The 14340-nt window shown below is 33.5% G+C and overlaps 2 protein-coding genes across 2 annotated transcripts; both read right to left on the bottom strand.

Moving 5' to 3' along the window:
* Positions 1-1750: 1750 nt before the first annotated feature.
* Positions 1751-8372, bottom strand: TRIADDRAFT_25481 (uncharacterized protein; the record flags this gene model as incomplete). Its single annotated transcript, XM_002112653.1, has 4 exons — positions 1751-1849; positions 2053-2169; positions 2378-2588; positions 7861-8372. The coding sequence occupies 4 exons, from the start codon at positions 8370-8372 to the stop codon at positions 1751-1753; spliced, it is 939 nt and encodes a 312-aa protein (XP_002112689.1).
* A 2824-nt stretch (positions 8373-11196) lies between these two features.
* TRIADDRAFT_56970 (uncharacterized protein) lies at positions 11197-12700 on the bottom strand (the record flags this gene model as incomplete). The annotated part of the gene is made up of 4 exons (XM_002112652.1): positions 11197-11295; positions 11497-11613; positions 11806-12016; positions 12189-12700. 4 exons carry the CDS (start codon positions 12698-12700, stop codon positions 11197-11199), a joined length of 939 nt encoding a protein of 312 aa, XP_002112688.1.
* Positions 12701-14340: the final 1640 nt, after the last annotated feature.

Below are 14340 nucleotides of genomic sequence, written 5' to 3'. Positions count from 1 at the left end.
ACATGGACAATGGAATCCAGTAATACTAGCAGCTGCTTTTGTAGCTACCTTAAATAATTTATTAATAATCAAATTCCATGCATGGAATACTCGCAATTCACGATAATTATTCAGTTGGGCTATGGCGCTTTGCCCTAACGGCCTACAGTAGAAGATATAGTAAAACAGTACATAACTACACAGAGCCAGATGTGCATAAGCCAAGACTATACACACGAACGTGGTGGATATATCCATCAAAACTAGGGAACTTATATTGTAGCCGATTTAAATATTTACGAAAGTTAACCAAATTTTTCGAGTGATCTATTCGTAATATAGATCGATCTTTAGTTTAGCCACGATCCTGCTTACTACTTAATTAATCTTCTCATACGTTGGCCGTAATGCAGCCTATCTAATCAAATTCAATAAACAGATTTTATGAACATCCTTCCATGTTGAGGCATGAGATACGGCCCTGATTTTCTTGTATTATTAATCACGGTTTATGAAATAAGCAGATATTGGGGATTGGCTAGATGTTTTTGATAAATATTCGATTGATAATTATATTCAGTATATCCTTAGCAGAATAACTAATAATTGACTTCTTCCAATTATTAACTTTCGGATCTGCAATGCTCTCTGGCTGTAGTAATATTCTTACCGTACACAATCCTGTATTGGAGCACAAGAAATGCAGATATATCAAAGCTCCGAATGATGACCATGAGCGGAATACACTACAGGTATGTTACTGTAATTAATGACAGTCATTTCTGTGCACTCTAACAATTATTAGCTTTCATTACCGTAGTTGTAAAATTTAAGAATATTCGAATTTATTATCCAGTTAATTTACTGCAATTAGCTAAGGAAGATCAAGCTTATTAGAAGATAACAGTAAAATAACATTACGAAGAAATGGCCGGAGTATTCAGTTTATAAATTCTATGCTTTGCTTGTTTGAAAGTGAAACTAAGATATGGCTCCGTAATATAATTTAAGAAGATCGACGTTGCAATATCAAATACGGTGCAACTGAATTTCTCATGCAGCAATATCCTACACGAAGCAAAGTTGGACAAGCACTACGAATTCACCGATATATTCGGATCACTAAAAGATATCCAAGTAATTCAGTGATGATTACATTTCTGCTAATAGGACTAGCAGGAGAGATTGCAGCCACTTTAGATTCCCTAATGTTACAATAGTCATATTCACCATTATTTCCTGATAACTGAAGATATTTAGAAAGTTAAATTATGAATTCATCTAGGTTAACAAGACTAGCACGAAAGATTTTAGCAATCTAAATGGTCCAATATTCGTATTCGAGATGCGTATTATGTGACTGTTAATGTATCGGTTGGTGTTTACGTAGTAGAAAAAATTTTAGTCTATGTGAAGCAGCAATTTAATAACAACCATGTTTCCAAAGGCAAGAAAACTACTCCAGTTGAACATTTAATTTTTAACTAGAATTTTTATTTTGAATATACAGTATGATGTCTTGGATAAAATCAAATACAGTGCAAGTGGTATTATATGATTTATTACCTCACTAAATGTTCTATCTGTAGAAACAGTAATAATTAAGCTATTGGTTATTGCTCGCTAAGCTACATTCCTAACTCTATAGATATAGAAATCATATTGTTAATGCAAACAAATCATGACTGCAATCCTTTCATAACAGATTCAAGTGAATCATAGAACACCCTTAATGGACATCGCCTACTAAGATAAGTAGTTTACTTTCATTTTATGCTGATGCTAAAGCTTCACGTCCATGTTTGCCTGAGAAATCAACAACGGGTCCTCTGGGAAGAATGTTAGTTGGTTTCTGCTTTCGGTCGCTCAACTATAATATAGAGGATAAAAAGAGTTGTTCAACATGTTTGCATTCATTGCGATCAAGGACTTGCAATGGTAGGATTGTAGTTGAGTTAGGTAATATAAGCGATTCAATGTCATGAATATCCCATGAAATGCTTGTTAAGCATTAATATTAATGATTTCTAGTTATTACAAGTATCCTTGACATTGAAAACAAGGCATACTTACAAAGTACATTTTCCTGATGTGATCAGCGTTGACCGTATCTCCAAAGCTGGGAGTTTGATAAAGATCTCGCAAATAACCCCAGATATTTGGATAGTCAGCGATTCGCTTGAAATTGCACTGCAATAATAAATTCAATTTTATTGCAAAAGTATTGCTATCAGCGGCGTATACTATCAACTTTATAGTAATGAGAAAGGAAACTATCAAAGGTTGCTATCATGTATGTAGGCACTACTGCATTGTAGTAATTAGTAGCCATAATCTTTCAATTAATTGAAGTCATTTTCTGACTGTGAATCACTAATTCATCAATACTAATATTAACCTTGAAGATTGTGTAAAAGGCAAGATCAAAGCGAACCAATGCTACGAATAACTTGATGTCAGCATGTGTGAATGAATTTCCGGTCAAGTAGCGACTTTTGGATAGGTGTTTTTCCAATCGGTCAAGATTTTCATACAGGGAATCGCTAGCCTTGTCGTAATTTTCTTGCGAAGTAGCAAATCCAACACGATAAGGTCCAGTAATGATATTCCTATTTGATCAATACAGAATCATCATTTGGAAATTTGCATTCACAACACTCGTCTGAAATCTGCACTGTCCACTTGTCCAGTAGGACAAGGGGCTAAATCATAAGAATGTGTCAATACATCGTTACTGCGACTAAAATGTTGCGTTCATTTGAATGCAAAAAGTAGTTGGTTTTGCATACAGACAGCAATCATGACGACATTTGAAATGGAATATGATCTGAGGTCAATCCAATGGATAACTGATTGATCGTCTACAGAGCTGTATAACCTTAGTGGCTCGGAACAGTTGGCGTTGTATCTGCACGAAGCAGGAATGCAACATCAGTATCGATCAACATCACAGTACTTACGGTGATATCCATGATAGTAATTCTTTGGCAGCTTCTTCATGTTCCTTAGGGAATATATTGAGGTCCTTTTGCTCTTGAGTTGGACAAAATTCATTGAACTCACTGTTTAACATCTCCAAAATTTCGGCAGATTCGTTGTTGACGATGACTTTCTTGACTTTATCATACAGCACAGGGATGGTAATTTTACCGCTAAAGTTGGGATTTGTCTGCATATAAGTTTCTTTAAGGAATTTAAAGCCATTAATGGAATCTTTGGTGCAATTCTCTTCCGTATCGTCAAATAGCCAACCATTTTCATGCACATACCAGTGGGTGGTGTCCATACTGATGACATCTTGCAAACCTTTTAACATTCTCATGATGATGACTCGATGCGCATAAGGGCAACCAGGGTTAACGTATAAATGATATCTGCCCTTGGCCACTGGAAATTCGCCAGATCCATCCTTGGAAACTCGGCCATTAAAACTAGTCACTTCTTTCTTGGTAGACATGATCCAACAGCGTTTTAAAGTGATCCTAATCCAACGAGAAAATCGATTTCAACACTTTGGAAACAGCTAGCTTGGGATTTGCTAACTTATGACTCAGCATGTCCAATAGCTCACCTCCAACTATTGGCTAGCCAATTTCTACTGTACTGACCATGCGCTAAAACCAGACACAATAGAGGTCAACCTCCACGGTTGACATCGATTCATCTTGAGCCAATCGATGGGAAGTAGCCTTGCCGCACAGGCAACGCAGCGAAGCGTTCAATGCCCATACTGTTTATTCATTTGGGGGGTCAGAAATGAGCACTACCCTACCGTAGAATCCTTCTTTCGATCACGTGATGATAACGATGATGAAGCATTTTTAATGTTGTTTATTGCATGTTACAGTCCACTAGAAGCACCTTACAGTACAGTAGACAATTTTCTTCCAGCAGTCCATGGTACTGAAGTAGCGCCTGATGCTTCGCTGTGCAGTGAACAGTAAGATCCTTTTCCAATCCGATGCGTTAGCACTTCTTATATATATGCGGGCCCTTTCTTGGCAAAATCCGGTCAATTTTGGATATGTGGAAATGGCGAATACTGAAGTGTCTAACTTCATATTCAAGAATTGGAAAAAGATCACGCTGAGCGTGTTTGCATTCGCTTTAGAATAGAAGAATTCTTTTTAAATGCTATCATCAATATCAAAACTGGATCGATTTTATTCTAGCATGTTGAAATCACTTTAATAATAATAATTGCAACAAAGGAAGTCGATTTTTTACATCAAAATTCTAAAACGAAGGTGAACATGCTATACAGTTCATGTAGTACTGTATGGGTACACTAGACAATAGAGTAAAACGATGGCTGATATTGCCGTATCTCATAGATGTATCTGCAAAATGGAGATATACGACCTACAGCATACGACTATGACGAACAGGCTAGGATACTCTATCACTTACAGCACTAAATGACAGTGCATTCTTAAATAGTCCATGGCAGTACTTCAGTATTTAAGCTAGTTGATTCTTGCAGCAGTCCCTTATGTATTCAATCACGTACAGCTCACTAAATGACAATGCACTTTTTGCTAGCTTCTTGTCGTAGTCTCATATACTCAACCCCTTGCAGCAGCAAATGACAGTGCATTTTGAAATAGTTAGACTTAATTAAGTAGATGTATCTGCAAAATGGAGATATATGACCTACAGCATACGACTCTGACGAACAGGCTAGGATACTCTATCACTCACAGCACTAAATGGCAGTGCATTCTTAAATAGTCCATGGCAGTACTTCAGTATTTAAGCTAGTTGATTCTTGCAGCAGTCCCTTATGTATTCAATCACGTACAGCTCACTAAATGACAATGCACTTTTTGCTAGCTTCTTGTCGTAGTCTCATATACTCAACCCCTTGCAGCAGCAAATGACAGTGCATTTTGAAATAGTTAGACTTAATTAAGTAGATGTATCTGCAAAATGGAGATATATGACCTACAGCATACGACTCTGACGAACAGGCTAGGATACTCTATCACTCACAGCACTAAATGGCAGTGCATTCTTAAATAGTCCATGGCAGTACTTCAGTATTTAAGCTAGTTGATTCTTACAGTAGTCCCTTATGTATTCAATCACGTACAGCTTGCTAAATGACAATGCATTTTTTGCTACCTTCTTGTCGTAGTCTCTTATACTTAACCCCTTGCAGCAGCAAATGACAGTGCATTTTGAAATAGTCTATAGTTAGAATTACTTAATTAAGTCATCGTAGACGTTACTATGGAACTCGTATACCTATCTGCAAAATGATAGATAGACGCTTATCAATAACAGGCTGTCTAAGCGCACTAACGCATGTCATGAATTTGCACTACCTGATACTATAGGATATGAAAGAGAACTTAACTCATACTTTACAGTACTTTAAAGTATGACTTACCATACTCATGAATTATGCAAGTAAAGCCAAAATGCAATCGATATGTAATTTTAATTCACAGAAGCACAAAGTAGCTATTAGATCGCGAATGGGACAGATGCAGCCTTGCAATAGGATTACTGGTATTGCTCATCATGCAACAGCGAGCTTTTACTATTGTTATCATGTATCGCCTAATTGGATTGCATTAGGATACATATTCATCATCAATTTCACCAAAAGGTCAAAATAGATACACGTACTTAATGATAATTAATCAAGGATTGATTTAAATTGGATGAGAATAACAGACAATAGTGTTGGTAAAAGCTCCAAATACCTGACATAATATTAAAAATATAATATAAATACCGTCCAATATTATGGTAATATAGCTAAAAAGAATGAAGCACACGGTATTAGTCTTCAAATTCAAGTTGACCCTCTTCAATTTTTCCATAACTAGAAGTAATAATTAAACGTGATTCCCGTGTGTGTAGATTTGAGCATAAGAATCACCTAAAGTAGAACAGACTATTTTAGAGTGTACTTATTAAAAGTATTTTTACTGCATTGAATTTAAGAACTTAACGAATTCAACTGCACTTTAGCTTTAGCCAATTCTAAACGAATGTGCTTTCATCATATTATGCGTATAACATAGAAGATCTCGAAATTTAATTAGAATACCTATACCTTAATGATTAATTAAAGAAAGGAAAACACAACTTTGACGTAGAGTGCGACTCTGTGTCATAGTACTGTGAGGAATTACGTACATGTATTGTAATTATTGGTTTCCAACGTATAAAGCATTACTCAATCTAAAACCATTTCGAAGATAGAACTAAAGTAAAAAATTTCATTAAAGGAAAAAATCTAAAAATCTTACAAATAGTAAAGACTTAATATTGTAGAATTTCTAATAGAACATTGTCCAAAATATATTTCGTCATATTGTTTTATTATTATACTTTGATAATTAATCTATGATTCTATACATGATTATTTTACCATGACGTTTACGTACTACAGCTAATTGAGCTAGTAAAGTTCTAATTGCTGTTATAAATCTAATATCAAAATAATTACAGCCTTTATCGTATACAAATATTGTAGTATTATCAGGTCTACCTGAAGATTAAAATGTCTATGCAACTATCTATCACCTCCTGATATGTCCCTTATGTGAAAGTTATCTTCTGCAAACTGACTAATACCCAAAGCATACTTGTACAGTACATGCATCACTTTGCCGGTGATATCAAGTGTTTTAAATAATAGCGTAAGATATTAAAATCGAAAAACTCTCAATGCATTGCAAATACTAAGATATAAATAGCTAAGATGTTTCTTAAATCAATAACTAGCTGCAAGCTGCAGCCCTATATCTTGAAGACAATGTACTGTCATATTACTAGGCCAAATGATCGCACACATATACGCGTTCTCTATTCTGAAGCGAGTACTTCACGTCCATGTTTGCCAGTAAAGTCGATAATTGGTCCTTTAGGACAGATTTTAGTCGGCTGTTGCTTTTTGTCGCTCACCTATAACGCGTAGGATACAAAAAAAACAATCCTTATATAGAACTACGCAGCTTTAATCAGAGCACGGTAAACAAATAAACTTAAAATAGCACAGAAAACTAATACAATAAAAAATTCCAATTTTTATCGCAAAAAATATGTTAAATAACAATAGCAACAATTGCAAATAATTTTAAGTGTACAAAGTAATACAAATATGATATTCACTTACATGGTATAACTTTTTGATATGCTCAATATTAACCGTTTCTTTAAAGCCTGGAGATTGATAGAGATCTCGCAAATAGCCCCAAATGTTTGGATAATCAACGATACGCTTTATACAGCACTACAATTTCACCACAAACGAAACTCAATCAATTCCAATTCAGAATCAAGAAATAACGTTAAAGTAGCGGAGCTTGTCAATTTTATCTTTAGACTATTCACCTTTACTGTATAATCTTAAATCGGTACTATTATCATAGTATTATCATGTATTTAACTACTATATAGTTAGAAATGTTCAGTACTGATGGAACCAACCTTATACGCTAGGTAATATGCCACATCGAAGCGCACTAAAGTCACAAATAACTTGACATCTGCGTGCGTTATAGTCTTTCCTGTTAAGTAACGACGATTAGAAAGGTGCTCTTCCAATCGATCGAGATTCTTGAATAAAGTATCGACAGATTGATCATAGCTTTCTTGATTTTTGGCATTAGCAACATAATAGACTCCGAAAATAATATTTCTAGTAATTCATGAATAATGTATAAGGACGAAAATCTGATTAGTCATGGTGAAAATCGTGATTTATCTATCAATACCGTCGTAATGAGCGTAAGTAAATGATCTAAAATGTTGCAAAGTTTAGCAAGCTTGCAATAAGTTTGTAATTATGTTCGTTTCGTAGACATTCAATTCTGATCTTTGTAATAGCACTTACTGGAAGTACATATACCAAGCATCACTTACGGTGTTATCCAGCTTAATAGCTCGTTGGCCGTTTCTTCATGCTCTTTAGAATATAAATTTAAATCCTTTTGCTCTTGAGTAGAGCAAAATTCATTAAATTCGCTGTTTAGAATTTCCATAATTTCGGCAGATTCGTTATTAACGATGACCTTGTTAACCTTATCGTAAAGTACGGGTACAGTAATTTTACCGCTATAATTTGCATTAGTCTGTTCGTAAGCCTCTCTTAAAAATTTGAAGCCATTAACTGTGTCTTTAGTACACGTATCTACTGTCTCGTCGAAAAACCAACCGTTTTCATGAATATACCAGTGTGTAATATCCATCGTAATGATATCTTCTAAACCTTTCAACGTTCTTGTAATCATGGTTCGGTGTGCAAAGGGACAACCTGAGCTAACATACAAATGGTATCTACCTTTCTGTGCTGGAAATTGGCCAGATCCATCCTTAGAAACACGACCGTTAAAACTTGTAATTTTCTTAACACTATCACTTCCTTGGTCAGACATTTTTCAATTCGAATTGAAAGTAATGCTATTCTATAAAAATAATACAGAAATCGAGAAGTTCTTTTACGCTGCAGTAACCATTAATATTTAAAGAGCTATGCCTAAGCAATATTATACGTAATACCTCACGTAAACGATAAAAATCAACTTTGATCGGGTAGCTTCGTCCAAATAGCACCAGAGAATTAAAATAATGCACTATCATGATCTGCAATACTATTAATACCACCTATCAAAGTGCAGAATACCTGATTGGCAATTACCCTCCTCCTTCTTTTGTCAACCTAATACAGGGAACAATACCGGTACAAAGTTAATAATTAGTTTAATTAATTATGCAAGAGTTTTTATCGCCCTTGCAGTAAGTAAGTATGAGAGAAGTAAAATGATAGTGTGCTTTGCGGCGACGCTGTGGTACAGCAACGATTTGGAGGCGTTTACGATTAATTAATTATCCATAAGTTCAATAGTAACAACTAGAGTTGTACAAGCCTAGTAACAATACTATGAGGCGTAGTAATATTGTGAATTCCCAAGTTAGACCATAGCGAAATGTTTAAATTGAATATGAAGATTGCTCTTTTTCATATCATTACAAGCTGTGTATTAGTTACAGTTTAGTGGGGAATGCTGCATTGTATCGTTTGATTTTTTTCTTGACATTAAATATACAAAACAATTGTTTAAATTCAGATTTTAAATGATAACAAAATAAAATTTGTATCAATTAGTCGTATACTGAATTTTTAAGTAGCTCGAACAACACTTTTCGTAAGTGAATTTATATTTTTAGAACATTATAGGATTCTATTGGACACTAGAGAGAATATCATAAATATTATTTTTGCGTAGCGCTTACAAATAGATCTTTTGCCGCTCAATTTGTCCTCTTTCATTACCTATTACGATTTATTTAAGCTTATTGAATTAGCAAGATTTAAAGATTATCTAAGACATGACTCGACTTCGAGGATTAACCATAACACAGCAAGCTAGACACTAAATTTAATCATTATAGCAAAATTAATTGATTGACTGTGTACCGTTCGAATATACACTGTCTATTTATGAATGTATAGCATGCTATAATGATATACAAATGACGGACTTAAATTAGAGGGTATAATTGCTACTTATTACTGTTGCATAAAGCGTAAGATCGGAACTAGCTACTTGTTAATAAAAGATTAATTTGGGATTAAGATTATCACTTCCGCTAATGTAGATATTGCAAACAATAAATAGTATTTGATAATCTCAATGGTCAAATAAATAGTGCGAATCAGTCGATCATGAAATATAAACGTATTTTGTTAGATACTTTCCAGTAGAGCTATCTTGAACGGTACTGGAAGTACGTATAATTAAGAATAAATTTCAAATTTATTATTCTGACACTATAGTATCAAGTGATAATAATAGCAAGTTAGGATTAGTACGTAGAAATTTTAATATATGAATTTTATTTAGGGAAGTAGTGTATGCTAGTTGTTGTATATTTACAGTATCGAAGAGTGACCAAGTGTATAGAAGGGTGTAACAGCAGTATACTGTAATATAGACTGAAAATATATGAACAATTTAGTAGCTAGCTGTATTACATGTAGTGTTAGATATCGTTATAACTACTATCTTCATGAGTTAACTAGCTATTAATCATAGCCGTCATCAAATCTCCGCAAACGTTCTTCAACGTCCTTAACTTAAATAAATCCTAAGAGTTATCTATTGCATTAAACATTGTAGCATAAATTGCTTTAATAATTTGCATGCAATAGATTATTGAATTAATAAAGAAGGAACTTGCCATGTACCGCTTTTGAGCTAAGCCGAATGATCATTGAAGTATCCCAAGTTATTTAACAATTTTACCTACTATATTGCCGCTTATTAAATTTGAACGCTTAGTATCGTATTATACGACTGTGAAACTTTTATACGTCGACAACTAAGTAACTTGCTTAAAAATCTTAAGCAAGTTTCCTGTAAGCATTTATTTAGCTCAATGAGATATACCAGTAAAATGGAATTGCTATCAAATTATCGAAATTAATTAAGAATGTGTATACCTTAATGATTAAAGAAAGGCAAATACAAGTTCGACGTAGAGTACGAAACCGTATGATGGTACAGTGATGAATTGCGTGCATTTAATAATTACTTTACACTGTATAAAGCTTTACCCATTCTAAAACATTTCGAAGATAGAACTAAAGTAAAAATTTCTCATTGAAGGTAAAATTTAGAATCATATAGATATTAAACTTAAAATTGTAGAATTTCTAATAGAACATTATCCAAAATCTATTTCGTCATATTTTTTTTATTATTGTATTTTGATAATCAATAATGAAACACATACTTTTTTACCATAACATCTACATACTACAAATTAAGCTAGATAAGTTCTTATTACAGCCTTTACGCTATATAATTATTTTAGCATTGTCTGGCCTACCTGTAGATTAAAATGTCTATACAACTACGTATCATCTCTTGATATGCGCTTTATGTGAAAGTTATCTACCGCAATTGAATAGTGCCCTAAGTATATTTGTATGTTCATCAGCTTGACGAGAATATCAAATTTTTCAAATAATAGTGTAAGATGTTAAAACCTAAAACTCTCAGTAAATTTCAAATACTAAGATCTAAATAGCTAAGATGTTTCTTAAATGACTAGAAACGAGCTGTAGTGCTATATCTCTAAAACAGTCTTTATGCCAGTTATAGATATCTTTACATTTCTCTTAATGATTAATTTACCGTAATTGCAGCGACTGTACTGTCATTTTACTACGCCAACTAATTGCACACATGTATTCTATGCTGATGCTAATGCTTCACGTCCATGCTTGCCAGTAAAGTCGACAACTGGTCCTTTAGGACAGATTTTAGTAGGCTTCTGTTTTTTGTCGCTCACCTACAATACATCAGATAAATAAAAGTTTATACAGTGCTACGTAGCTTTAATCAGAGTAAACTAATAAACTTAAAAAAGTAGAAGTTAAAACCAATACAATAACAAATTTAAATTTTTATCGTAAAATAAGTTAAATTGCAATATCCGCAATTTCTAATAATTTCAAGTGTACAAAGCAATGTAAATAAGATATTCACTTACATGGTATAAATTCTTAATGTGCTCAATATTAACCGTTTCTCCAAAGCCTGGAGATTGATAAAGATCTCGCAAATAGCCCCAAATGTTTGGATAATCAGCAATACGTTTTGTATTACACTACCATTTCATCACAGAAGAAACTCAATCAATTATAATTCACAATCAAGAAATAGTGTTAAAGTAACTGAGCCTGCCAAATTTTATCGTAAGACTATTTACATTTACTGCATAGTCTTAGGTTGGTATTATTTTCATAGCATTATTATATATTTAGCACAAAGTTAGAAACGCTCAGAACTGATAACTAACCTTATACACCACGTAATATGCCACATCGAAACGAACTAATGCTACAAATAACTTGACATCTGCGTGCGTTATAGTCTTTCCTGTTAGGTAACGACGATTAGAAAGGTGTTTTTCTAATCGATCGAGATTCTCGAATAGAGTATCGACAGATTGATTATAACTTTCTTGATCAGTGGCATTGCCAACACGATAAACTCCAGTAATAATGTTTCTAGTCATTCATGAATAATGTATAAGGACGAAAATCTGATTAGTCATGGTGAAGACCATGATCTAATATATTGCACTTGACAAGTTTACGACTATATTCGTATCGTACTGTAGACATTCAACTCTGATCATAGTAATAGCACTTTGCTGAAAGTGCACTAAGTATCGCTTACGGTAATATCCAGCTTAATAGCTCGTTGGCCGTTTCTTCATGCTCTTTAGAATATAAATTTAAATCCTTTTGCTCTTGAGTAGAGCAAAATTCATTAAATTCGCTGTTTAGAATTTCCATGATTTCGGCAGATTCGTTATTAACGATGACCTTGTTAACCTTGTCGTAAAGTACTGGTACGGTAATTCTACCGCTATAATTTGCATTAGTCTGTTCGTAAGCCTCTCTTAAAAATTTGAAGCCATTAACTGTGTCTTTAGTACTCATATTTACTGTCTCGTCGAAAAACCAACCATTTTCATGAATATACCAGTGTGTAATATCCATCGTAATGATATCTTCTAAGCCTTTCAACTTTCTCGTGATTATGGTTCGGTGTGCAAAAGGACAACCTAAGCTAACATACAAATGGTATCTACCTTTCTGTGCTGGAAATTGGCCAGATCCATCCTTAGAAACACGACCGTTAAAACTTGTAATTTTCTTAACACTGTCACTTCCTTGGTCAGACATTTTTCAATTCGAATTGAAAGCAATGCTATTTTACAAAAAACAAAACAGAAATCGAGAAGTTCTTTTACGCTGTATTAACCAGATATTTAAAGTAATAGGCCTGAGCTATGCATACGTAATACCTCACGTAAACGATAAAAATCAACTTTGATCGAGTAGCTTCGTCCAAATAGCACCAGAGAATTAAAATAGTGCACAAAAATGATCTGTACTAATATTGGAGAATCGTGCACTACCGTACCACCTATCAAAGTGCAGAATGCTTTGCAACTGCCCTCCTCGTTCTTTTGTCAATCTAATACGGGAATAATGCCGGCACAAAGTTTAATAATTAATTATGCAAGTGCTTTTGCAGTAAGTATGAGCAAAGTACAGTAAAATGGCAATGGGCGTTACGGCGCCGCTTCAGTACGTATAATACAGAAACGATTCGGAGGAGTTTGCAATTAATTATGCATGAGTTAAAATGGTAATAATTCTATAAGGCGAAGTAATATCACAAACTCCCAAGTTGGTCCATTGTAAAATGTTCTTACATCAAGATTTCTCTTTTTCATATCATTATATACTGTAAATTACTTATAGTATAGTAGGAAATGCTACTTCAAATGATTTGACTTTTTGTCTTGATCATTAATCTGCTATATAGTTGTTAAAATTTAGATTTTAAACCATAAAAAAATAAAATTTATATCATTTGGTCCTAAACTGAATTTTTTAAAGGCTCAAATAATACTTCTCGTTATTGAATTCATATTTTTAGAGCAGTTTAGGATTCTATTAGATGCAATAGGGAATATCTTGATAATTATTTTGACGTAGCGTTTACAAATAGATCTTATGTCGTTTAATTTGTCCTCTTTCATTACATATACCGATTTAATTAAACTAATTGAATTTGAAAGATTTGAACATTATCTCAGGCGTTAGTCAACTTCGAGGATTAACCATAACACAGTTAGTTAGACATAAAATTTGGTCATTATAGCCAAATTAATTGATTAACTGCGAACTATTGATATATAGACAGCCTATTATTTACCATAGATTCTGTTATAACGATGTTACACTTATGAATGACCAACTTAGATTAGAGAGTAAAATTGTTACCTTATTATTATTGTTGCTGAAAGCGTAAGGTCAAATTAAACTACTGGTTAATTTAAGATTGATTGAAATGGTCTTAAATTATCATTTACGCTAATATAGATACTGGGAATAGTAAACAGTTATTAATAATCTCGGTAGTTAAACCAATAGTGCTACTTAGTCAGGAATGAAATATAGGCGTATTTTGTTAGATTCTTTCCGGTAGTTGCTATCTTGAATGGTACTAAATATATTTAAGAATAAATTTCAAATTCAGCTACTAAAAAGTCAAGTAATAATATTGGCAAGTAAGAATTAGTACGTAGAAATGTTAATATCTGAATTGTATTTAGAGAAGTTGTGTATGCTAGATGTTGCCTATTTACAATATCGAAGAGTAACTGAGTACATACTGTACAAGTAATGCAGAGGCAATATACTCTAGTGTAGGCTAAAAACAATTAAGTAATTTGGTAGCTAGTTATATTACACTATTAGATGTTGTTACAACCACTATCTTTATGATCTAGCTGTTGATTGCAGCCATCGTC

The sequence above is a fragment of the Trichoplax adhaerens genome, genomic scaffold (assembly GCF_000150275.1).
Source record: "Trichoplax adhaerens TRIADscaffold_5 genomic scaffold, whole genome shotgun sequence".
NCBI classification, from domain to species: Eukaryota; Metazoa; Placozoa; class Uniplacotomia; order Trichoplacea; family Trichoplacidae; genus Trichoplax; species Trichoplax adhaerens.
Note: the sequence above shows the minus strand (reverse complement) of the source record. Positions and strands in the feature narration are given on the sequence as shown.